This window comes from Anabrus simplex, chromosome 1 (assembly GCF_040414725.1).
Source record: "Anabrus simplex isolate iqAnaSimp1 chromosome 1, ASM4041472v1, whole genome shotgun sequence".
Taxonomy (NCBI): domain Eukaryota; kingdom Metazoa; phylum Arthropoda; class Insecta; order Orthoptera; family Tettigoniidae; genus Anabrus; species Anabrus simplex.
Genome location: NC_090265.1, coordinates 412736030 through 412763842, shown reverse-complemented (window position 1 = coordinate 412763842; position 27813 = coordinate 412736030). Strand labels below are relative to the sequence as shown.

At 39.5% G+C, this 27813-nt stretch overlaps 1 protein-coding gene across 1 annotated transcript in view; it reads left to right on the top strand.

Annotated features, from left to right (window-relative positions):
* Window positions 1–865: 865 nt before the first annotated feature.
* The window catches only part of LOC136856865 (anoctamin-1), a 286578-nt gene continuing 259630 nt past the window's right edge, over window positions 866–27813 (top strand). The window contains exons 1-2 of the mRNA XM_067135069.2: window positions 866–1589; window positions 1680–1812. Coding sequence (XP_066991170.2) covers window positions 1338–1589; window positions 1680–1812 — 385 coding nt within the window. The 5' untranslated portion in view covers window positions 866–1337. The remainder of the gene's footprint in view (window positions 1590–1679; window positions 1813–27813) is intronic.

The following is a 27813-nucleotide window of genomic DNA, read 5'->3' as shown; positions in this document are numbered from 1 at the left end:
CATCTGCTAATAATTTTTCCTCATAAACTAATAGGCCTAACTAATATTATTACCTAATAACTCTATGAAACGTAATACTCATACTATTAGTTAATATTATTGGTACGAAACGAGTTTGCCGTGCGGTTAGGGGCACGCGGCTGTGAACTTGCATCCGGGAGATAGGGGGTTCGAATCCCACTGTCGACAGCACTGAAAATGGTTTTCCGTGGTTTCCCATTTTCACACCAGGGAAATGCTGGTGCTGTACCTTAATTAAGGCACAGTCGCTTCTTTCCAACTTCTAGGCCTTTCCTATCCCATTGTCGCCATAAAATCTATTTGTATCGGTGCGACGTAAAGCCACTAGCAAAAATGGTATATATTATTGATTTCTTACTAATAATATTAGTGAACAAGGTTTTATGAAAGGGGGCTCTGCACTCGGTGGGATTGGTCTAGAAATACCCTGTTCCGAAAGAACAGTGTTCCGTATCGCCTGCAAAAAATACATGTGCTCTTATGACAGAATCAGTAGTTTTCAGATCTACTCGCTATATAGAACGCCAATAGCTGTCCCTCGATATCTCGCTCAGTATCGCGTATTGTCTCTACTGTATTTGGTACCACTGCCTAAACCTTTTACTGTTATTTTGAAACTGTTATTCGGAGCATAGTATTTTTCCGGAACTGTTCCGGAGAAAGAACAACTTCGCCCATCTTGTTTCTTGTCGAGTACATTATCTATCGCAAAATTGGGAGACACATCACTATCGATCACAATGAAGTCCGTCCAAGTCCGTTCGAGAGATCGAGAGTTTTTCTCGTATTTTTATTATTTATCTCAGCGATTTCTTAAAAATAACTTATGCCACGTAATGTAGTTCTTCTTGCGTTTTCATTCGTTCATCTTTGTGTTACATCTCATAATCCTCTTTTTTTTGGATTCCTTTGGATATGATATGCTGTCATGGGTAGCCGTTTGACTGAGTTGGTTATTAATTCGTCTATGGCAACAAATGACAGTAATGGCAACTGTTGATGGCAGCTGTTGCAGCCGGCTGCTGCTGGAATCGTACACGCATCCGGGAGTAGGGGTTATAGAATTGAGTGAACTTTTAGGTACCTAGTGTGATCTGGTGTGACCTGTATGATATCTTAGTTCAAAATAAGATGCGGTGGGAGATTTAGGATGAATACTTGTACTTTTGACGGAATTAATGTTTTTGCCAGATATATGTATCGGGCATTTGAACAATGACTCATTCAGTGAAGATGTATCCTGAAGTTGGCTGAAATTTGGAAGGTTATGAATGGTTTCGGATAAATAAACATATTTCCTCCAGAAGACGATCAGAATGGAAGACGAAGATTCTGTATTCGAGGAATCAAACCCTTTGACACCTGTACATGGTGATGTCAACAAAGGAGAATTCATTAGGATGTCAGGTATTAACTCCCCTGGTAAAGCTCAGGAAATAAATGGGAATACATTTAGAACGGGTATTCGTGCTAATATTGAATCCGTCAGTATGAATTGTGAAGATCATGTGGCAGAAGAGCATGACCAAAACTGTGATGTCAGTGAAGTCTTACCTCCTCCAAAACAGGTAGACTACTGGCACTAGTTTGTTTCTGAGTAATGAGGGTGATGTAATATGAAATGTAAAAAAGTGCTAACAATACTATTTGTCTTTTAGGCTCAACCTACGTTTAATGATGACCAGCGCACTGTTGACTTTGTTCTGGTATGGGATGAGCACAATTTTCGCTCTGTTTCTGACGAATCAGTTGAAAAGAGGCGTGTGTTCGAGAAGAATTTAATTGGTGAAGGTTTGTCAATTCTTCAACCATATTCTTGTAAACAAACCTATGGCATGATGTAGGCTTTCATGGCTGTCATCTTATACTATAAGATAAGTGTTACAGTATATTCTGTTTTATTAGTCTGCAGTTACATTTAGATGAGTGTCAACACTTCATCTACTTTACATCGGACATTGTCAAGACATTCATGGTAGTCAAATAAAGTTGACCTCTTTTTTTATTTTATGAGGCACAAGCATTTACTGCACGATGCAGAATGAGGGACTATTGATACCAAAACCAAGGTGCTGCGTGTTTCTGAATACTGGGAACCAACTTAATTTAACACAAGGTGGGATTGTCATAGTGAACACATCTCTCTACCGGGTGTTTCACGTTCCATCATTTCTACTGCCTTATTGTAAAGCTTGCGTAGTAGGTCAACATAGTCAAATTCCACCTTAGGATTTAAGTTGCTGAAATACTTCTTATCTAGTTGCCTCTCATCGAACTGCTAGTGTAGCCAGCATATCAGTTCCTTTAGATTGAATGTTGTGGTCCAGACAAGTGAGTGCATGCTCAGATATCTCTTAGTGTTACAAAAGGGAGTAACATTTTTGTTCTTTTATTTTTATGTTAGTAATGTGCTTGGTAATTGCTTTAAACGTCTTAAAAGTAAATTTTAAAATAATGCCATAAACCTTGGTACCAGTACAGACTGTCGATTTATAACCAACTCTACAAAAATAGCCCACAATTATATTTTACAGCAGAACAACTTAGAGTAACTCGAAAACATCATTGTCGTCTGAATCCACCTGGGGAAATACATTTTAGCTGAAAATTCACCATCTTGATCATGCTATAAAATCCAAGGAAACTGATGTGCTTGCTACCACCTGCTAGTTCATGCTCATGGAAAACATTCCAACAACTCCAGTTGCATGGTAGAAGGTCTGAACTTAAGAGAGTTGAGTTCCCAGTTATGTAGAAGTAGGCTGCAGCTCAGCCTTGGTACTTTTCCTCCAAAATTCCAAATTCTAACTTCTTCAACTGTGCAAGAAGAGTACAGTTCTATTTGACTGCTTGTCTATCTTGTTGAGGCCTTCTATACAATAGACCTAAGTAAAATACTGACACTCTTCAAAATGTGGCTGTGGAGGGGTAGCCCCTCGAATGGTTTGAGACGACGATGGAGTGTACAAACACCTAGGAATAAGTGTCAGAACAAATGCTTAATGGTTATACATCTTTCTACTAACGTTCTATCAAGTTTTCATGCCTGGCGTTTGAATGTTATACACAAGTAAATTTAAACATACTAGGCCGATTGCAGAAACTGTGTTTAGACAATGTCTACGGTTATACAGTGCCTAAGTATGGCTGTCACATTGCAGAGATGTTATTTATCACTTAGACGCTGTCTAAAACCAATGTTCAACTGGTCATGTTTAAACACTGCCAAGAGCACTGTTTAACCACAAATGAGAGGAGTGAATCACTATCAGAGGTTATGTACCTTGAATTATGTAATTTGTATTATGGTGTTGAGACAATTCCGGGAAGAAAGGTTAGAGGGTCACCCGCTGCTAAATCGCAGCAATTCATTTGATATGTACAGGGAGATAGAGCTTAAAATAAGGTTTCGCTTTTTGAGAGAGTTGTTTCTTGAGACTGACAAAGGCACAGTCCGGTAACTGTCAACTTGAATACAATTCTTGGCAACCGTTATATTTTATTATATACATGGGGTGATTTCCATGGAATTATAGGTCACTTCGACTACATACATATCAGAATTACGTGTCCTGATCGTCAGAGGGCTGTCACATACATCAACTGGCAGGGATTCACTTATATTTTCTGCCAAGTAAACGCACATAATAGTGAAAACTAAAAAGGTAGGTTGTATGCAGTTTTTATATATATAATCGTGTAAGTTTTCGGCAACTATCAGATAGGAAAAGGCAAGTGGTGGTGTTTATTGTTTAAAGAGGTGGACAGGGGAAGAAGAGCCGTGGCCATAATAACAGCTCTTAGTATTTGCCTGGTGTAAAGATACGGAAACTACGATCTCCAGAATGCAAGCTACATCTATGTGGCTCGTACAACACATTTGGTTACACATTACTATTGTTTCATCTTCCCTTTGTTGAAGCTATTTACGAGTAGATTACACTTACCGTAGCAACGCTATAATCAAAGGTACACTTCCCCGTACGGTGGCATGTCGCTTTAGTGTCGATAATATTATGCGATTTAATTTCCACCGAAAACGATATTCTTATCTGTGGGCAAGTAATGCACATGCTTAGCCATATTTGAGTAATGTGTAGGAAGACAAACAGCTGACTGGCAACGAATTTCATTGGTTGCAACAAACAAAGAGTTGCATGAAAGATACTTCTATCTCCATTTTCAAACCAATATTGAAACTTTAAACAATGTCTAGTTAAACATTGGCTGAACATTGTTTATGCAATGGAAGATCGTGCTCGATTTAGATGTTTAGGTAGACGATGTCTAAGGCTTAAAACTAGTCATCATTTCTGCATCAAGGCTTATAAACTTCATTTTTAGCACCATAGAATTCAGTCACACATCATAGTGTTAATTGTATATTTGTTTCATAGTGTTTTTACTGCTCATTAGAAACATGTTTTAGGATTTCGTCAAATATTTGTGTATTGTTTTAATATAGCTGATGATGACCCCAAGTAGGGTTGAAACTAGTCCCAAGATAGATAGATAGATAAGAAATGGGCGAGCCCTGTCTTCGCAGAGCTCCACACGTAGGTCTATGAAGACCCTTTATGCCCCTTAAACAGGTTTGCCTAGTCCAGCCCTAGTGCTCCTATAAAGGATCCCAGTGTCTGGATATTGGCATTCCTGATGTCTTCCAGGCTCACAAAATGTGAGCCAAGGTATCGATGTCTAGTGCTTGCAAGAGCCTCGTACTGACATAACACATGCACGGAGGTCTCCTCCTCCTTACCGCATCTTCTACACATCGGATCCTGAGTGATTTTCATGATGTGTAGGTGTCTCTGTAAGGTATTGTGGCCTGTTAACAGTCCAACTACCATTCTCATTCTGGTCCTATTCAAATTCATTAGGACCTTTTTATAACTTCGGCTAGGCCCTTTGATAAGTTCACGTGCCTGCCTTGCTATAGTTAACCTCTTCCAAATATCTAAGTGAGACTGGTTTGTCCTCTGGGATATTACCAGTCTCACGCTTCGGAGTGACACTCCCAGGAAGGGCTCTGGTCCTGTGAAAAACCCTTTTGAGCCTTGTTTCGCTAGTTTGTCAGCTTCTTCATTTCCACTGATACCTGTGTGCCCAGGGACCCATAATAGGGTGACTGAGCTAAATTCACACAGCTGATCTAACATTCTTTGGCATTCCCATACCAGTTTTGATGTTGTTTTAACTGCACATAGTGCTTTTAGCGCTGCCTGGCTATCACTGCAAATAGTGATGCGTCTTCTATGTCCAGGCATATTCCATATATATACAGCACAGGCTAGTATTGCGTATACTTCGGCCTGGAAAACAGTAGCATATTTACCCATAGGAAGGGAGAGCCTTGTCTTAGGCCCCCAGACCCCGGCGCCTGTGCCCGTCTCCGTCCGTGAGCCATCTGTGTACCTTGTACAGCCACCAGACTTAAGATGGGCCCCAGCATCCGCGGCCCACTCCTCCCTTGTGGGTATCACCACTGTATAAATTTATAATTCAAATTAAAGCTAGGCTTCATCAGATCCCCGATCATCATTGTCATAGGGCAAGTCTGGTGAAGCCTTGTAAGAATAGAGGCATGACCCCTATTCGGGTTTTTGAAGGACCATCCTCCAAGTGACCAGAGGCGATAGGCACTCATTCCCGCTATTACCTTAACATATAAATGTAAGGGGGGAAAACCTAGGATGGCCTCCATTGCACATAATGGTGTAGTATCCAGTGCCCCTGTTATTCCTAGACACGCAAGTTTTTGGACACTGTTTAACTTGGTGGTCACAGTTTTACTCTCCGAACCTGGCCACCAGACTAAAGATGCATAGGTGATCGTGGGCCGTACAATAGAGATATAGAGCCACCGGACCACCTTAGGTCTTAGGCCCTAAGTCTTCCCGACGGCCCTGCGACAGGCCCACATAATCTTGCGAGCCTTATCCACCTTATAATCTATATGTTTCTTCCAACTCAGTCTTGCCTTAAGGATTACCCCTAGGTACTTAACTGAGGTTGTCTTAACTAATTTTTTCCCAAATAGGAAAGGCTCTGACAGTCCGTCTAGCCTCCTCCTCCTGGTAAATACCACGAGCTCCGTCTTATCGGGATTAACCAACAAGTCTGTCTCGTGGCACCATCTTTCCACCCTACGTAAAGAGCTCTGTACGAGCTCGGAAACCGTGCTGGGGAAATTTCCTACCGCCATCAGGCTTATGTCATCTGCATAGCCTTGGGCGTATATTCCTCCAACATTTAACCTGGTAAGTAGTTCATCCACTACCAGACACCATAATGTTGGTGATAATACTCCTCCCTGTGGACACCCCCTGTCTATATTAGCTCTCAACATTACAGCGTTGAGGGTAAACAGAACTTGACAGCCCTGCAGTGAGGCCATAATCCATTTTATGAGCATGCTGCTCACTCCTCTTCTCTCTAGACTACGTTCTATGGAGCTCAAAGATGTATAGTTAAAGGCCCCTTCTATATCTAGGAATACAACCATAGCAAGTTGTTGCTGATCCAAGGCACTCTCCAGCCTAGAAACTAGCTGGTGTAGTGCTGTCTCAACCAACTTCCCTGGTTGATATGCATGTTGATGAGAATTCAGGGGAAAGTCCCTTAATACTTTCTCCCTGATAGGTCTATCCACCAGTCTTTCCAAGGTAACTAGTCCCAAGCAACCCATGTAATGTAAATACACACAGTGTAAATAAAACTGTGTATTGAATAGGTGGAAAATTGTTATGCTTATAATTTATACGTAATCGTTTCTGCAATTGGCCCAATGTAGGCTACACATTTCCTAATTATCTAGTAACGAGGAGAATAGTACACAAGTCAGCTATTCTGTCTGAGAAAATATAAAACTAGGTTTCTTCGATAAGTCAGAGCCTAGGTTGAATTGACATTGTCTCTTGTTTCCCAGAATCAATTCATTGGAGCCTATACTGCAATTAGTTTTATTCTTTGTTTATCCTTCAATTCAGAAACTGTTCCACATAACCAGAAGTCATTTGACCTGTGTGTGTCATTGGGCCAATTGCAGAAACGATGACTAATTTTAAGCCTTAGACAACGTCTAAATCGAACACGATCTTCCATTGCATAAACAATGTTCAGTCGGTATTTAACTAGGCATATTTTAAAGTTTCAATATTGTTTTGAAAATGGAGATAGAAGTATTTTTCATGCAACTCTTTGCTTGTCGCAACCAATGAAATTCGCCCGTGCATGCGCCGAACGCCAGTCAGCTTTTTGTTTTCATACACATTACTCAAATATGGTTAAGCATGAGCATGACTTGCCCACACACAAGAATATCGCTTTCGGTTGAAATTAAATCTCATAATATTATCGACACTAAAGCGACACGCCAATGTACGGGGAGGTGTAGCTTTGATTAGCGTTGTTATGGTGAGTGTAATCTAATCGTAAATAGCTTTGATGAATGGAAGATGAAACAATAGTAATGTGTAACCAAATGTGTTGTATGGGCCATATAGATGTAGCTTGCATTTTGGAAATCGTAGGTTCGAAACGCATTATTGGCAGCCCTGGAGATTGTTTTCAGTAGTTTCCCTATTTTTACACCAGGCAAATACTAGGGTTGTTATTATGGCCACGGCTCTTCTTTCCCAGTTGTCTTTAAACAGTAATTAGCGTGATCACCACCACTTGCTTTTTCCTATTTCATAGTTGCCAAAAACTTATCTGAATTAGTGCAACGGTTATATATATTAAAATCACATAGGCCTAAAACTACTTCACCATTATGTGTGCTTACTTGGCAGTAAATATAAGTGAATCACCCCCGGTTGATGTATGTGACAGCCCTCTGACGACTGGGACAAGTAATTCTGACATGTATCCAATCGAAGTGTCCTATAATTCCATGGTGGTGGTGATGATTTTTATTTTAAGAGGAAGTACAACGAGGTAATCATCCTCTATAATTCCATGGAAATTACCCCATGTATAATAAAATAAATCGGTTGCCAAGAATTTAATTCCAGTTGACAGTAACTGGACTGCCCTTTTTCAGTCTCAAGAAACAAGTTTCTTGAAACTCCCTGTATATTTCAAATGAATTGCTGCGATTTTGCAGTGGGCGACCCACAGAGAGGCCGTTAGACTAACCTTTCTTCCCAGAATTGTCTCAACATGATAATACAAATTAAGTGTTTCATGGTACATAACCTCTGATTGTGATTCACTCCTCTCATTTGAGGTTAAACAGTGTTCTCAGCAGTGTGTAAACATGGCCAGTTGAACAGCGGTTTTATAGAGTCTAAGTGATAAATAAACGTCTCTGCAATGCATGGTTTAACCATAAACATCGTCTAAACACCGTTTCTGCAATTGCCCTATGTGTCTAAGGCTTAAAATTATACTCAAATTTGAAAAGTTGTACAGTTTACTTATTCATTTTTCTTTAGTAGGTTCTATCATAAACTTCAGGATGGAAATGATAGAGAGGTTAGCATCCATATAGAAGTCAAAAGGTCCGTTTTATTTAAATGTGTGGTTGTTATCAGATGATTAATCCACGAAAACTGAGATGTGGGGTAAAACAGATCGAGTCATTTACCTAAACCACTGATGAGATTCTTCTCTATCCTTAAGTAACTTATAATACTTTTATCATAGAAGTAGGGAAGTATTGCTGGGGAAAAACTTACAATTTTGTGCAGTTTTTATTAAAGGACATTAATTTGTAACACTTTCCACGGAATGAGGAAAAAATTCTAGCCAATGAAAATAGTAATATGAAAAATGTGATTTTATACAGGATGGAGGGTAACTGCTGTTCCAAATTAACACAAATAATAGATCTTGGGGAGAGGATCACAATGTTGCAAATTTCAGGTGGATTATGGAATGCACTATTATAAATATATTTCTAAAGTTTAATTACTTTACACACTTTGGCAAAAAGTTCTTATTGTTTATGTAAAAGGCTGTCTTTTTGATACTGGGTGGTCTTCCGAAATCGAGATTGAGTTCATCAGAAAGGTCTGAAGTTTTTTGTTTCAAATCGTTGTATACCAAAAAAGTACAATGATTTCTGTATTTTATACTGATTTTTATTTGCAAGCAAGCTATAGGCGCTCCGGCGTGAAATCATCTTGCTTTCGCCAGGGGCAGTGCAACAGATATGGCCAGTTAGCGCAAGCCTGAATGTGTTCACTTATATTCTGGTGCTCACGTGTTACATTAGCAAAAGTTTCTAATTTACCTGTTGCATATTTGCAGTTTTCACATTTCCCATCAGATTTTCACACGAGGGCTTTGCACCTCTAATGGCAGCTATAAAAATGTTTTATTTTATAGATTTTTTATTTCATATTTTGTAGATTTAAAATATTATGTACAATGTATATAGCCCTGCAGTACTGTTACTATGGTTACTATTTCCCATGTAAGCATCTGTTTGCATAAGCCATTTATTCATCTACATTTGATATTTCATCACTGAAGTGGAAATTATCATCACTTTCAGAATCTGAGTCCTCAAGATCAGTAATTAGAGGCTGTGTCTGTAGTGTATTTAAAAAAAATAATACAGTGAGTGCGCTAGTAACAACAGTGTAACGACACAGAAATGTATACTCTCTGGAGAGAACAGCTGTTCTTCTCATTGAAACTTTCATTGTAATGAATAGTTATGCCATGCTGTGCAACAAATGCATTTCCTAATAAAATAAGGTTAAGTACTGGATAAGTATATTTAGTAGTGTGTTCAGAACATAACAGTTGGCGACGAGGTGAAAGTATAAATAAGTATTGCTAATATCCTGCACAGTACTATCAATCGACCACCGAAAATATTTACCGCTGTTTTGACACAATTAGGTTACACTCAGAAGAATGGATTCAGAACAATTTGCTAAACTATTAGATGCATTCAACCGACAACAACAAACCCTGCTTACTCAGTTTATAACAACATTCCAAAGAGAATCAGGAAGAGAAGTCTCACATTCCGGTAACTGTTCAAGCATACAACCATTTGAAAATTTTGATTCTAGGAAGGAAAAATTTGCATGCTATATGGAGAGGTTTGAGAATTACGTAGCAATGAAAAATATCACAGATGAGGAAAAGAAATCACAGCTACTATGCGTCTCTATAGGTTCTGTGCATTACAACAGTCTATCTGCATTTCCAGACCCAGAAAAATCGATCAGAACTCAGTCATATACAGATCTGATTAAACTGTTCAGCCAAATGCTTGTTCCCAAGAAAAGTGCCGTTATTTCTTAGCATTATTTTTTAAATGTATATCAGAAAGAGGGACAGTCTATTGCCGATTTTGTCGCAACTCTTCAACGCTATTTAGCTGAGTGCGAATTCACAGTCAAATGCCAATGTCAACGTACAGTTTCAATTTCGGATGTATTTCTAACAAGGGAACATCCACAATGGTGAAGTCGCCGATTGCGATGAAACTCAGCAAACACATTGAGGTACATGTAAAAACAATGCCAGCATCAATTTTAGGCGCCAACATTCATTAGCGCGTTAACTAAGGGGCCTAAAAGTTGCGACATTTCAAGTTCCGCGCGAACAGCGATGAATTCCTCCTGACCAATGCTTAGCCGGAACACTGCTTTGTGCCACACCTCTGCTCCTCCTCCCCTCCGCCCTGCCTGGTTCAGCACCACTCGTTTCCCTCTCACCGCGCTGCCGCCTGCTTAGCTGTCGAACAGAACCTGTGCTGCACTGTGTACGCTATCAGCCTTCCTCATAGCTCTCCCTTCGAATTTCCACATTGTATAGGCAGTTTACATTTTATGAAATATTTATGAAAACGTTTGCGACGAGTCCTTAAGGGCAATATCACTGAGCGTGTCAAAAATTATTTTTCATCTTCAAGCAAAGCACGGAAGTCACAGTGAAGAAGGTCCGCTGAACTTTCGGGAGCTGCAGCTTTATGACACGATTGAGGGTGAGTGTTAAGCAGTCAACTATTGTCAAATAGGTTTTGACGCTCACAGGGAGATGTCACACTGCGGACATAGGCCGTAATAACGTAGATTGAAGCGTGGTCTTTTGCGCTGCGTGTGAAATTGTAGGTTTATGATATGTTGATACTGATAACTCTGTCCGACTCGCTGGCTGAACGGTCAGCATACTGGCCTTCGGTTCAGAGGGTCCCAAGTTCGATTCCCGGCCGGGTTGGGGATTGTAACCTTAATTGGTTGATTCCTACGGCACGGGGGCTGGGTGTATGTGTTGTCTTCATCATCATTTCATCCTCATCACGACGTGCAGGTCACCTACGGGTGTCAAATAGAAAGATCTGCACTTGGCGAGCCGAACCCGTCCTGGGATATCCCGGCACTAAAAGCCATACGACATTTCACCGGTAACACTCTCGTTGTTTTTAAACGAACAGTTGTGTTCTCCGTTGTTCCTGTCAATACATATACACATAACAACATGTATTTTAGTTATATTTTTTTATTTTTTTTCAGAGCTTATAAGTTGCTGTCGTGTGGGTGACAGTCTCTATTTGGAGGACGTTACAAGTTTGACGTACAAGTCTGATCAGTCGGAGGAAACCGAAAAGGACATTGAATATAGCGAGCCAGAACCGGAACAAAGTCAAGACAGTGCCAGTTCGGCGGACACCGCAGACTTACAGTATAAAACAAGAGCAGTTAACTTCTGGAGGAGTGGAAAACGGAAAAATCTTAAATTTTCAACTGTGCAAAAGCACTGCCGTCATTTGCATAGTGTGTCACAGCTCTCCGCCTGGAAAAAAGTTGTGAAGGAAGGAGGCTCTCTCCGAGACAAATTTGGTCTTATTGCGATGGATTGCAAGAAAAACTTTGACGCGGAGTACTGTACGTCCACCATCCATGACGCCACAATCAAACATTGGGCAATGCAAAGTGCTCGCTCTCGCGGGATTCATGACTTTAAAGCGTCCTCACGCTGGGTGTACGACTTCAAAAAGAAATTTGGGATCATATCCCGAAAAATTACTGTCGTGACAACAACAAGAAAACTTGATAGGGAAAGTGACGTTATGGTGGAAGCCCAAATGTTTGTGGAAAACGTAAAAGAAAAAATACAGTTACACAGCCCATCACGTGTTTTTAACAGCGACCAAAGCGGCTTTAATTTGGAAATGTACACCGGCAGAACATTAGCACGCCAAGGAGAAAAGTCGATTAGCACGGTGGTCCAATCAATTCCCTCTACTACGCACAGCTACACGATTATGCCTACCATGTCAGCAGAAGGTGAGCTACTCTCCCCGTTGCTAACCGTTTTAAAGGAAAGAAATGGCGTTTTTGGTTCCCTTGTTAAGAAATGAATATTTTCACACGAAAATATTCATGTCGTGTGCACCACGTCTGGAAAGATGGGCAAAGCAGAAGTTCAGAGCTGGTATAATGACATCTTGAAACCAAGTTTACCTGATGGACAAAATATTTTATTGTTAGACTCTTTCTCTGGCCACAATGCGCTTGTTCATGGCACGGAAGTTGAAGTTATGAAGATTCCAGCCGGCGCTACAGCCATTTGACGTGTATGGGTTTCGGATTTGGAAAACATACACCAGACGAATGTATTCCGGGCTGCGACTTATAAATACCAGCATCATGCTGCATCACCGTAACACCATCTTAAAGTTGCATCCAGCTGACATCTCCTCGATTCACAAACATGTGGAAGTACTCGTAGTACCGCGGTGGGTACCTTGATGATCATCCTGGACAATTCGAACACCCGGTAGTGTATTCCTTTGACAGTGTTGGCTTGGTATGTTCTTTGTGCCCGAATACTGGTTTTGTCAAATGTGCGTGGTGTACAAAGGACTTGTGCGTCACACACTTCTACGAGGAACACCACTATTGTAAAGCATACGTCCCTTGAGAAAAGTATGGTGCCTGTTGTTAATTGTGTTTTGTTTCAGTCGTCTTTTCACTATTTTGTAATGTGTCGAATAGACCATAAATTGTTTTTGCTTACTATTATTGACGGGGAGTTTGCCCGATGTAATGTATATGGAGTCATTTATTGTGGTGCCTTGTAATTTTTTGTTGTTGTACCAGTTCGTACTATAGCCATGTACACTTTTACGTATGTAACTGCCATTGTACCCAGAAGACTGTAGTGTGATACTTTTAATATGGCTACTTGTTGAATACATAGACCTCTGTCAGCTATAGCGCAAAAGTACGAGTAAGTAGGACTACAGCTCTGCCTGTGATTACAGTATATCTACTGCATATATAAATGCACATCTTTATTTCTTTTTAAAGACTTTGCTTATTACGTCAATCATTCCATGTCATACTCATATCAAAGTTGTCTATGCATTTAATTGATTTATGTCTGCAATCGAAATGTGTTGTGCCTTTCACTGCAAAACATAAATACATCGTTCAATACAAGCACAAATAAAAACAATCTATCTAGATTCCTTATACCAGAGTACGTAATACGGGAAATACCAGCAGTTTCTAACTCGGAGTTTATAATTGCTGTTTTTCGTGATTTCGTTTCGTTATGACACAACTGATAGCGTACACAAAATGGGGGTAGGGGAGTGGACATGAAAAGAAGGTCTGGACCTGTAACCGTATTTTGATATCCCGAGGTTCAACATCTCATTACATTCATTGAGATCCTCTACCCGGGCACGTAATTTCTTTAAATAAAAGGATATTTAACGTTGTTTCAAGGTGGGTGATTTATTTTAATAAATTTCATATGTATGTCCACTCTAAATGATACTACCGATAGCTTCAAGGTGTTTCAGACGTAAGTAATAATTTAAGCCTAGGTCGGACGCGGTACCTTATACCACGTTTGTCCACGCCCGATGGTGCTTAACTTGGGGTTGTACCCATGAATTGACAATCCACCGGAATTAGCAGGAATGAAAATATAACATTTGCATAAAATATGAGTAAATACGTTTAGGTTATTTATTATCATTATGTGTGAAACGGAACGCGATTTAAAGGAGTTCAATAATTATAGTACGTAAAGAACCAAAATATAGCGCCGGTCTCGTTCCACAGCCAAGCAGCCGGCAAGCGCGAGGAGAAGGGAGGGGAACGTGCCGGGGAGAACCACTTGGAGGGTAAAAGGCGGTGCAGAGGGTGTGTCTCCAGACGGGAAGTGTGTGTGCCGGCTTAGCATTGGCCAGCAGGTATTCATCGCTGATCGCGCGGAACTTGAAATGTCGCAACTTTTAGGCCCCTTAGTTCACGCGCTAATGAATGTTGGCGCCTAAAATTGATGCTGGCATTGTTTCTACATGTACCTCAATGTGTTTGCTAAGTTTCATCGCGACCGGCGACTTCACCATTGTGGATGTTCCCTTGTAAGAGCCCAGTTCATAAGAGGTTTACGAGACAATTGGTTACGCGAACAGTTACTGCAATCTAATATCACCACTTTTGATGGAATCCTAGCTAAGGCAACATTATTGGAAACGTCTAGAATCGAAAGTAGGGAATTTACCAGACAAGCCTTTTCATCGGCATCTGAACTGGCAAGACCTTCAGGAGGAATATCCATTCTGGTGAAACCATCCATGACACCGATCAGCTTCACTACTCAAACCAACAATGCACTACTTGTGGAAACAAAGAACCTCACCATCATAGCTGCTTACTTCCAACCATATTACAATGCCTTGGACATAATAGATGAGCTTAGTGATCTAATACAAACCACCGAAGGAAGCAAGCCAACCATACTAGCAGGAGATTTAAATAGCAGAATAGTCACTGATAACTACAAGGCAAAACTTATCATCGAAAAGCTTGGAGAACAGGGTTTCCTACTTACAAATAACAATAAGACTCCAACATATATATCCAGCAATGGCAAGAGCGCAATAGATCTATTATTTGTAAAGGGCCAAAAAAGAGGGAAAATAAGACCAATCTGGATGAACTCATTGACTCCCATATGGAAACACCTCCCAATGGAATTCACCATTTCCCATCCAAGAGACAAAAATCAAGATAACACGCAGAAGATATCTACGAAACTAAACATAGATATACTGAAAGAAAGCCCTTGCAAAGTAAAAAGCATAGAAACGCTAATAGAGAACGAAGAACTGTCAGAAGCCACAAGTCAGATAGAAGATCTGATATTAAGCTCTGCAGAACCAATCAACATGAACGCTGAAGTGAGTAAAAAGTGGTTTGACAAAGAATGTTTCATCAAAAGAAAGAAAGAAAGTGCTAGGCAAGTTACACCAAATGAAGCTTAACATCCAAGACCCTGCCCTACTAGAAATGTATGCGACTGAAAGAAAACAATACAAAGCATTGATAAAGGAAAAGGAAAAAGCATACAGTGAGGAAAAAGCTCATCAACTGGCTGAAGAGGCAAAAAAGAATCCATACATTGCAATTCGCCCACGACAAGGTCCACCAATACAGTACATAAATATGACAGTCTGGGAAGACCACTTCATCAGCATTTTGAACAAAAAGGAAGAAACAGATTTACCTAACCACAGAAAGGAAGAATGCAATAGAACAAACCCAAACAACTGGCTACCATTTACAGCAGAAGTCCGAAAGACAATAAATAGAACAAAGAACAAGAAAACTGCAGGCCCAGACAAGATCTATAATGAGCATATAAAATCATCCATAGAATCATTGTTCCCTATATGGACCAAGCTATTCAATAAATACATAGAGACTGGAACAATTCCAGAACAATGGAGGAACTCCATAATTAAAGTTATATTCAAAGGCAAAGGAGACCCAGAAAATCCCAACAACTATACAGGCATTGCACTAGAAAACGCTCCCTTTAAAATTCTCACAACATTAATAATGGAACGAGTAAAGAAACCCATTGATGAGATCCTCCCTGAAACTCAATTCGGATTCAGAAACAATAGATCGACACTACTGGCAGTAGAACTATTATTAGGCAACATAAAAGAAGCACTTGAAAAGAAAGAAAAGTTCTATTCCGTCTTTATGGACTTCGCAAAGGCTTTTGGCCAACTGGACAGAGGACTAATCATATCCAAACTTGAAAAACGTATTAGGAAGAGAAAATGTATGGACAAGATTAATCGAAGAAATATTACAATACAACACAATAAGGGTATCAGACGGCCTTTCCATTTCACATGCAGTTAGGCAAACAAATGGTGTGCTTCAGGGAGACCCCATGAGTCCACTACTATTCATCCTAGCAACCGAGGAAATATTGAGGACAATGCAAGATAGAGATAACTCCACAAATCTGCACAAACTACAGAGTGCCATAGATACAATTGTAAAATGGTGCCAAAACAACAACTTCTACATTAACGACACAAAAACGGTAATGATGGTCTTTAGAAATGGGGGTAAGATACCTCACGGAACAGAAATTACTATCTCCAACAGCAAACTCAAAATAGTCAACGATTTCAAATATTTAGGGGTCACGCTACAACCTAGCGGCAAATGCTTTACAAAACATAACAGAAAGAGCTGCGCAAGCTATCCTAGCAATAATATCAAGCATATACAAGCACTTAGCATGGAAACAGCAATGAATTTATTCGAGGCAAAGATCATTTCCATCCTAACATATGGCATTGAAATTATATGGCCTGACCTCACCAGGAAAAACCTAGCTACCTTGGAAAAAGTTAAAGCATGCTTCCTGAAAAGAGCTTTGGGTGTATCCAAATCAACAAGATCCCGCCTAACATATGTACTAGCTAGAGAATCATTTCTGCTAGAGGATTTGAAAACAACCTTCGTGCTCCCATCTACCATAGCAGCAGAACAAGAAGTACAAAATCTAATGGACCGCCGCCTAGAAATCTGGCCAGAATTCTACAGCACGGTTGCGATGATCGATAGGACCTGGACGTCAGCAAACTTCGAGATGAGACACGTACTAACGAGACTGTCTGTGCATGGTTTCCATCATCACCTCTGCAAAAACAAGGCGTACCACAATCCCATGAAGACTTGCATATGCCAACTGTGTGAAAAAACGTGTGATCGTTACCACATCGAACTGTGTACAAAGCGAACAAAAACCATAAGTGAATACGCAAAACTAAGTATTAATAGAAATAATATTTAAACTGTTTCTTTTGTTGTACTCTGCACATTTGTGCGCACTTCCAATAATAATAATAATAATAATAAAAAAACAACAGCGATACATATAAGGTTACTGCTGGCTCAGATCACCGATCTCGATGGGATCACAGTTTTCGTTATCGTTCTCCGAGCCCCAGTTATAGCAAGAGTAACCATTCGTTGAGCCCTGACCATCCATGCAACACACATTCACCGAATCAAAGTATCCGATATGGTCAACGTTCTCTCTCTAGTGGAAGAATCAGACCTGATTTCAGAAGATTAGGAATTGATAACCTCTGTTTCCGATGTGCTAAGCTGAATCATCGTGTGTCAGAATGCCGAGTTAGTAGGTATGATATTAGATGTGAATCTTGTGGAAGAGGAAGGTCATATCGCCAAGGTGTGTATCACCAGCCTAATGCGAAATTCCAAATCAAAAGCAGATAGTTCCAGCTCAACAAAATCAATTTCAGTTATCCCATGTGATGCGCAGGATCATTCATACGGTGAGTAAAGCAGAACCTACTTTCTCTCCATCACATGTAGAATTATTTGAAGTTACTCCCGACTCTGATAAATATATAGTTGCTGTATCACTAAACAATAAGACATAGTGTTTTGAAGTTGACTCTGGTGCATGTTTTACTCTGCTTCCTGAAGATGCATTTAATGAATTGGATCTAGGTTTACCCGTACAACAATCTGGAAATGCCTTTCATTCATATTCAGGCAATATTATCACACCTATGGGAAAGGTTACAGTCTCAGCTGTATATAAAGACAAGGAAATCCAAGATGATATATATATTGTCCCTAAGGGCTACTCGGCATTACTTGGAAGATTGTGGATTAGGAGACTTGGTATTGAATTAAAGGAAATAGATGCTAGCAAGGAAACTCCACTCATGTCATATCCAGTTAACGCTATCTTTTCAGTTGATGACATAATTAATTAATTTCCTGATGTTTTTGGAAAGAGAATTGGACGTGTTCCAAAATTTGAAGTAAAGTTACAGTTACGCGAAGGAGCTAAACCAGTATTTACACGAGAACGGGATGTTCCCTATGCACTTCGTGAATGAGTTGAAAGAGAGCTGGACTCACTAGAAGCAGCTGGGGTCATATCTCCTGTATCATCAAGTGATTGGGGGTCACCGTTGGTCGTCATTCCCAAGCCAGATGGAGGAGTTAGATTATGTGCTGATTACAAATGCGGTGTAAATGAGAAACTTGTTGCTGCAAATTACCCCATAAAGTAAGATAATGTATTGAACAGCCTACGTGATTCCAAATATTTTTGTAAATTGGACTTGTTCAAAGTATTTCTACACTTGGTAGTTGATGATGAAAGTGTTACAATCCAGACTATATCTACACATCGTGGAACATATAGAATGAATTGTGTAAGTTTTGGAATTAAAACAGCGCCATCCGAATTTAACCGAATCATTTCACAAATCCTCAGGGGACTTCCAAAAACAGAAGCCTATTTTGACGACTTAATCGTACACGGATCAACTCTGGAGGAGTGCACACACAGTTTGCGGTTATGTCTGAAGAGATTATCTGATTTTGATCTGCGTGTCAACCGAGCTAAGTGTTCTTTCTTTGAAGAGAGAATTGAATATTTGGGCCATGTTATCCAGCATAATACCATTAGTAAGTCCCCAGAAAAAGTTAGAGCTGTTAATGACATGCCTCATCCTACAAGCGTTGATGAACTACGCAGATTTTTGGGACTAATCACATACTACTCCAGGTTTATACCAGATTTCTCCATCATGTCATATCCATTACGGCTCCTGCTCCGCAAAGGCCAACGTTACATATGGACTTCAGAATGTGAAACCGCATTCCTCAAGTTAAAAGCCGAGTTGTGTAGCGATAGGGTCTTAACGTCCTATGATCCAAAATTACCAATAGTTCTGATGTCAGATGCAAGTCCAACAGGTGTTGCCGCTGTCCTTAGCCATCTAATTGATGGAGAAGAAAGGCCGATTGCGTATGCATCACAATCACTGACTGTATCAGAACAGAACTATAGCCAACTAGACAGGGAGGCTTTGGCAATAATGTTTGCTGTCAACCACTTTTACGCCTATGTTTTTGGCAGGCACTTCACACTGGTGACTGACAATGAACCACTAACTCGTATTTTTCAGCAAAACAAAGCTCTACCACACATGACATCTGCTTGTCTACTACGATATTCTTCGTTCTTGTCGGGATTCGATTACACAGTTCAATTTAAGAAGGGTGCAGAGAACAAAAATGTTGACTGTTTATCGTGGGCTTTCCTACAGCAAGTCCATTCTTCAACAGATATCTCCATTGGAGATGAAGTTAACTAGTTATTTATGCACCTAATTTTTCAAATTTCAAGTGAATGAATCACATTTCGCACCATCTAGGATGAAACACGTAAAGATCATGAACTGAGTAAACTTGTTTTTGATTTACAGAATAAACGTGTGGTTTCAGAATATACTCCGAATTATGGTGTACTGTTTAGACAAGATATAGTTGTTATCCCTTCCAGACTAAGAGATCAGGTTTTAAATGAACTTCACGAAACTCATTTGGGCATCATGAAGATGAAACAGCTGGCCCGTCGCTATGTCTATTAGCCTGGAATTGATCGAGACATTGAACGCTTAGTAAAAGGATGTCAAACATGTGCATTGACAAGAGCAAATCCACCAAAATCACCAGTGCATCCATGGGACGAACCAAAAGAGAACTGGGAAAGAGTGCATATTGATTATGCAGGACCTTTTGAGAACTGCAACTTTCCGATTTGTGTGGACGCCAAATCGAAATGGGCAGAAGTGCAAATTTTACGAGATACTCCAACAAGTACCTCCATAATCGTGTTGCTAAACTGTATGCTTTCTTCCCTATCCGACCTCCACCTTCATTATCGGTAGCCAAACTAGGATGATCGTTTCAAGTGGGGGAGAGAGTCCAGGTGCGCTTTTTCTGCAATAACAAGTACACTTGGAAATTTGAAAAGGTTGTAAAGAAGTATGGTCAGCGACACTACCTAGTTATTTTGGACGAATCAGGAAGGACACTGAAACGCCATATTGACCAAATGCGTGGGACACTGATTCAACCTAAATCAGTTACATTTGAACCAGCCCAGTCGTACGACGTACCTAGAGCTCCAGATTGCCATGTCTCGGTTAATTCTGATTTAACAGTATCACCACGCCAAGATCCAGCTGTTCCAGTAGAAAATCCATCAACCCCAGATACAGCAGTGACACCACGACAGAATCCCGATGTTCCAACAAATGTACGTGTCTGTAGATCATCAAGACATACTCGACTGCCTGTGCGGTTCCGTGATTTTGTTTTGTGAACCAACTCAGCTCGACTGTTCTGTGAGAAGTGAAGTACCTTTTTCAAAATTCTATAGATTATCTGTTCTTCCTTTTTTAAAAATTCGTCTATATATCTGATAAGTTCACAGCTTCAAAGCGTTTATTTAAAATTCAGTGTATAACACATTTCTAAGTGGGGGAGACTGTAGTGTATTTTAAAAAAATAATACAGTGAGTGCGCTAGTAACAACAGCATAACGACACAGAGATGTATACTTTCTGGAGAGAACAGCTGTTCTTCTCATTAAAACTTTCATTGTAATGAATAGTTATGCCATGCTGTGCAACAAATGCATTTCCTAATAAAATAATGTTAAGTAATAATAATAATAATGCTATTTGCTTTACGTCCCACTAACTACTTTTACGGTCTTCGGAGACGCAGAGGTGCCAGAATTTAGTCCCGCAGGAGTTCTTTTACTTGCCAGTAAATCTACCGACACGAGGCTGTCGTATTTGAGCACCTTCAAATACCACCGGACTGAGCCAGGATCGAACCTGCCAAGTTGGGGTTAGAAGGCCAGTGCCTTAACCGTCTGAGCCACTCAGCTCGGCAATATAATGTTAAGTACTGGATAAGTATATTTAGTAGAGTGTTCAGAACATAACAGTGTCATTAACATATTTTCTGAGATATGATCTTTTTCCCAATAATAATTTCAATTTTCGGTACGTGCATTACACTTTTACCAAAGTTCATGTGTCACGGAATGTAAAGTTTCCTCACAAAGATCTCTGATTACATTTTCACGGTTCCCTTTTTCTTGTGTATTTGCCATATTATTATAGTGCACAAATTGTGCATTAATTAAAGACAATCAGACATATAGAACTCAAAATGAGCAACTTAGTTTCTTGCAATAAACAACGTGATAACAATAACAATGATTATCACAGAGTTCATACAAGCACATGTTACTTCGGTCGTGGAAAGATTTCAACGTGCAAACCCTGTGATGGAATCCATGTACAGCCATTGAGGTCACAAAGTTGTTGCAGCGCCTGGTTTGTATCCGCCCAGGTCTTGTTCACCATGGCGTCAGTGGAGTAAAACTCTAACCAGAGTTCTTTTTTCTTCTCATGCCTCTCCTCCAGTAGCCTCTTCCAGCTGTCAGTTGATGGTAAGGAGAACTTAAGTCTCAGCGTCTCGATTAAAAAAGATTCTGTTGCATATGACCATTTTCATGTGTTTTGCCCATATTGAACTTACTACGGTGGATATAAAAACAAGAATTTGTAACTATTAGAAAAGGCTCTCCGGCGAGTTCGTAGATGAGCCTTGATCTTGTGTATTTAGACACGCCCAATGTCATCTTTAGGTAGCAAGCCTTGACCTTTTCTAACATCCTAAGATCGTTCTTTGTCAACTTGTCCCAAATAATTATACCATAAGTTAGGATAGGAATTATTTTTGCTTCAAATAGCGTCATAGCAGTCTTCGAAGATAATCTAGTAAGAAATTTAATTTTGTATATTGATATTATTGCTGCTATTGCTCTTAGTCTTATGTGTAGGCCTATTCTATAAGAATGTACTGTCATCTGAAGGGTTAAGCCAAGGTATTTGAAGTTATTTACAGCTCGTAATGGCTCATGCTTGAAAGTCAATACATCTTGAGGGGAAGCCCATCCTCCTTTCCTAAAGATCATGTGTTCAGTCTTCCTTTCATTGACTTCTAGTCGATTAGATATTGTCCAGACCTCTAGAGCGTTTAATGCTTTCTGTACTTCAGCGATGTCTTGTGAACCTATTACCATGTCATCAGCATATAAGGATATTCTCACATTCTTCGATGATTCTCTTACCACTTGAACATCATAAGTGGCGATATTAAACAACAGAGGGCTGAGGGGTCACCTTGCAGCATGCCATTGGTCTGGGTAATCTCTTATTTTGATTGTCTGATATTATGACTGTGTTTCTCCTCAGCATGTTATGGGCCAGGTTAGTGAGGACTTTATTTTCCTCAACTAGTTTAGAAGAGATGATGGTCCGGTTTACGGTGTCGAATGCCTTGGTGAATTCACCACTAAGTATTTTTTATTTTCCACCTTGTCGATACGCTAAATTGCTTAAGGCACCTTATTTGTTAAAAGTGGTACATATTTCGTATATTATAAACATCTTCAGCCACATAACACTGTTTAGATGAAGAATTCATATAATGACAAAGTATCAATGCTTTAGAGGAAGTGTCCTTAAAATTAACATATGAAGATTGACAATATTAAAAACAAAAGAAATTATATAAATTCTTTCTACAATTGAAAGCAGTTGTCAAGGAAATGCTTGTATAATAATCCATAGAGAATATGTCCTAATGATTATTCTTTTTCTTAAAAAGTTCATGAAAAAAAAAAGGCCAATTTATAAATTATAAATTATACATTTATAAGTAATTGTCGAAATGAAGAAATCCAGATTTAATAATGTGGCTCCTGTTACTATTGCAGATGAAATATTACTAATTCCTAGTTGTCAATTCTTATTAAACCTGCTTTCCTATGGAACAGTATCTCCTGTCATTTTTTTACAGTCTTGTGTCTGGTGTAGTAGTGATGATGCGTTCTCTCTTCTTCATATACTTGAGGAGGTGGAGGAGCGGGGGATATTGGTGTGTTCCTTGTTGTTATTTTCAGCTTCAAAGGAGGAGGAATACGTCGTATGTCTATCTGGAGGTGGAGAGATTCCAATTCTTTTCTTGTGATCTTTTTCAAGCATTTTCAATTATATCAGAATTTTATAATGGGTTATAGCCTCATTAAGGTTTATCATTTTTCTTTACAAGTTGGTCTAGATGAATGTATAGATCTTCATATGTATTCATTAAACTGCCCTTTTAAATTTTTTTTTATGATGGTCAGATCTTGTTCTATGTTGGTAAATTTATGACCTGTGGTAGTCATGTGTGTTCCCATACCTGAGAATCTTCTATGTTTTTCAGCATTCACATGTTCTAAATATCTTACTTTAACATTGTGGCCAGATTGTCCTATGTATGTATTCTTGTACTCAAAGCATGTAAGTTTATATATTCCCGAATAAAAAAATTGAACGTCATAAGTGGCGATATTAAACAACAGAGGGCTGAGGGGGTCTTCTTGCAGCATGCCATTGGTTCATGACACACCAATATCCCCTGCTCCTCCACCTCCTCAAGTACGTGAACAAGAAAGAACGTATCATCAGTACTATACCAGACACAAGACCGTAAAAAAATGACAGGAGATACTGTTCCAGAGGAAAGCAGGTTTAATAAGAATTGGCAAGTATTTTTGGGGCCCTTAAAAGGTTCATTGGACCTCCCAGGCAAGCCTGGTCAAACAGGAAAGGATAGGAATCAGGAAAAGGTTAAAAGTATAATGTTGCATTACCGAACAAATTTAATTTTAATGAAGGAACTCTCTTCTGATTTTATATTTATTACAACACCGAGTACACCCCTCCATAATTTAGCCTTCCTTTTCAAACACCATCATTATTTATTAGTCTTTCCGTTACAAGTTTTGTTAACAACTTCAATAGGTTGTTCTCCAAAGCGATCCCCCTGTAAGCGTTAGGATCATGTAAATTGCCTTTCCCTTTGTAGAGCATCTTTATTATGGAAGTTTACCACGTGACTGGTATATCTCCTAATTGTAGACATAGGTTCATAAGATTTGTGAGAAATGGTAGGATGGTGTCCACGGCTGTCTTTAGATGCTTGCTAGAAATGCCATCTGGTCCTGCAGCTTTCCTATCCTTTAGGCTTATTATGGTTTTAAAATAATGCGAAGTTGGGTTTCTTCGAGTAAGGATGTGAGGAATTTTGTTGGTTCAGGGTCTTGTTGAAATGAACCTCCCAGATTTTCATGTCTATTTTACTAGCAGTTTGTGAATTCTTAGGTTTCAAAGCTAAATAAGGGTCCTTCATTGCTTCCGACACCAATCTGCTAGATTGCAATTCAATGTAAGCCTTTCCTTACATCTTTTCCTGAGATGGCTATAATTTTCTATATCTTCAGATTTGTTACTTGCTTTTGCTACATGTAGAGCATGTAGTACCTGTTTTCTTTGCAAGTAGCAAGCTTGGTTGAACCAATTCTGTGATCTTCTTTTTTTAACTGTTGTAGTTGCAGATTTAAGGAAGATTTCTAATGCAAATGCTGCAGAATCTAGATCTTTCTTCAGTATTATGTTACTTAGATTATCAAGGCTGCTCTTATCTTGTTTTAGAAGGTCTTTATTTAGAATCCGAGACGTGGGGTTACGGAATTTTATCTTATCATTTATGCTTAACTGACCCGTTACTTTGAAATCCACTAAGACCGGACATTGTTTCTTCAAAGGATACTCTGCGACTCTGTAATCCACTTGATGCAGTCCAGGTCCTTTTAAAAATATCAAATTATTAACACCTGCTATTTTATTTTTCATGTAAGCCCAAATGAATTCCATGGCATTTAGCTCGCAATGCACGACAGGCAACCATACCAGTTCAACATCTTGGCGCAATTCTGTCGTACTTTGGTCAAGTCTCTTTAGCGGAATTCCAAAATAAGGCTTAGCATGATGAAGTTAGAGGCATCGGAAGGCAGAGAAATGTTCCTGTTCTCTATCCAGGAAATAACATTAGTCTTCAGTCAAGCCATCCTTGGGTTTTTTTGTTTCCAAGTCAAGTATCATATGGTAAGAAGCCTGATCAATCACAATAGCCGACTTTGGTGGGAGTTTCAAGACCTCGGAGGTATTTTAAACTCTGTCTTAACTGAGCAATACAGCCAGTGATACTGAAAGCCCAGATGAATGCAAATAACTACACCACAAATAAGTCTGGGAATACCATGATTCACCTGCTTGTCATCTTATTGAGAATGGGAGCTCACGCAACGTGGTTTGCCTGCATACTGGACAACCCTTTGCTCAAGCTGCTTAATACGCCTGAGTGCTATCGTTCGCTCGCTTTCAAATAAAAATTGGTATAAAATACAGAAATCGCATGTTTTCATTACACAACGATTTGAAACAAAAACTTCAGACCTTTCTGATGAACTCAATCTGGATTTCAGAAGACCACCCAGTATCAAACGGACAGCATTGTACAGAATCAGTAACAGCTTTTTTGCCAAAAATGTGTAATGTAATTAAACTTCAGAAATATATTGTACCCGGAAAAGTGTTTATATCTTTGAGGCGCTTGATATTAAATTAAAGAGCATGGATTCTATCTAGGGAGTGGCTTTATCATTGGAGTTGGTACAGAGAGGGGTATAGTTATCAATCTTAAAGAATTTTTTAAATAATCTGAATATATTGATTATTGAAAGCAAGTTGATATCACCTTCGTTAAGCAGCATGGAAGTGTTGTGGCTGGTTAGCAACTCCGAGTCCTGAGATGGCGCCGGATATGGCCTGGGCGGGGACCACGCTTACTTGGATGAGAAGTTCTAGAATTTCTTGAAGTTCTGGAATGTCCCAAACTTCTGGATGCACACGTTCAGAGTTCGATTTGAGATGTGATTCATATGTGAGTTTTCTGCACGGCACTCCACACATTCATGGCACTGCTTAAACAGATACAACCTTTCAATGATTGTTACTACACTCTTAACATTGAATCGAAAACGTCCTGCAATAATCACTCGAACAGGATGATTATGAAAAGCTTACAGTAAATCAGAATGTTCTGTAGGATTACAGGCACCACAGTTCTTAACGCATAGTTTCTGAAGATTTAGAACACATTGGCACGTTGGCAATGAACTGAATAAATGAAATAACACTCTGAAACTGTTCCGTCAGTAGGCAAAGTGAGTAAAAAAAGTCTAATTTCATAAGTTATGGATTCACTCATAATGCTGGAAAGTTCTATGCTTTCTGGGAACGTGACATGCATATTCTGAGTTATCACAGTCATTAATGAGGGTAAGAATCTAAACACAAGTCCCGATGCAGCACTTGGAAAGTATTGAATATTTTTACAATTAAACGTAATGTTTGAACGTCCCTAAGTTTCAAAATTCTTCACAGAACGTAAATTCGAGGGGCACTTGGAAAAAAAAGTCATATCGTTCACACGAAAGTTTATGTTGGTAGGACACAAGTTCAACCTACACGTTCGGAAAATTTCTATGTTCACGAAAATACAAGTTTGAATAAGTTCGAAACATAAGTTCCAATGTGGTACACAACACTAATGAAAATTCTATGTTCTTTCAATCATCGTCTGATAACCAAGTCCCAATGCGGCACTTCAAGAAAATGACAAAGTCCCTACGTGGCACTTTAAGAAAATAACCAAGTCCAATGTGACACTCGAGGAATATGACAAAGTCCCAACACGATACCTTGAGAAAATAACGAAGTTCTAACACTTGGATTTCGAAGACCTTTCAACTATAAGTTCGGCACACACAATGCTCCTCCCATCACCCGTGTCACAGAGACGGTGGAGCGACAGATACTGAATTCGTAGGTCGGGTGGTCCTCCTTGTATACCCGTTCGCATGGAAGTGTCTAGAACCTGGGTATTATCACCCTTATATCTCCTGAAGTATTTGGTGGATTTCCCTGAAATCTTGAGAGATTGCGTCCATAGTAATGGTTTTTATGATGGCAGTGTCGAAATAGCGATAGATTAACACAAAATAGACTTTTGCGGGTAAGGTAGGACATTACCATATATGGTCACGTATAGCGTGCTCAAGGAGGTCACGTCTCTCGCTGCGTACGTCATTGAGTTCAGCGGGTTGCATACCTTCCACCTCGCGCGAAGTTCAATAAACATACTTCGGAATTCTCTCGTAGCGGCGTTCCCGGTACAATATTTATAATAGTGCATTCCATAATCCACCTAAATTTCATGAAAATCGGATTGTGTGTTTTCATGCAATGGTACTACAAAATAGTTGTTTACAAAAACGGACAAGAAAATAGGTATGTTTTGCATTCTGTCTAATATAACTTTCACAAGAAACATACATAATAAAAATATGCAAATATCACCAAAGAATGCAGAATATAACAAGCTTTACGATGGTGTGATTATATTTTAGATTGGTAGACTGGTTGAAATTTTATTAGTGTTTAAACTCGACCGCACATACTTTCTGCGCCGACAGTAGTGTGTACGTAGTGAACACATACTACCTAGCCATAACACAGTTCACATTGAGGGAATATTTTGACATGATTTTAATTTCCAGTGAAGTTGGGCAGAAAGCTCGTGCAGCTACTGAGATGGTCACTAAACTATTTCCACAAAGAAAAGATCTATGTTGGCATACGGTCGATCACTCGCTATCGATCTTGCTATCGATGCCTATGGTAAATTA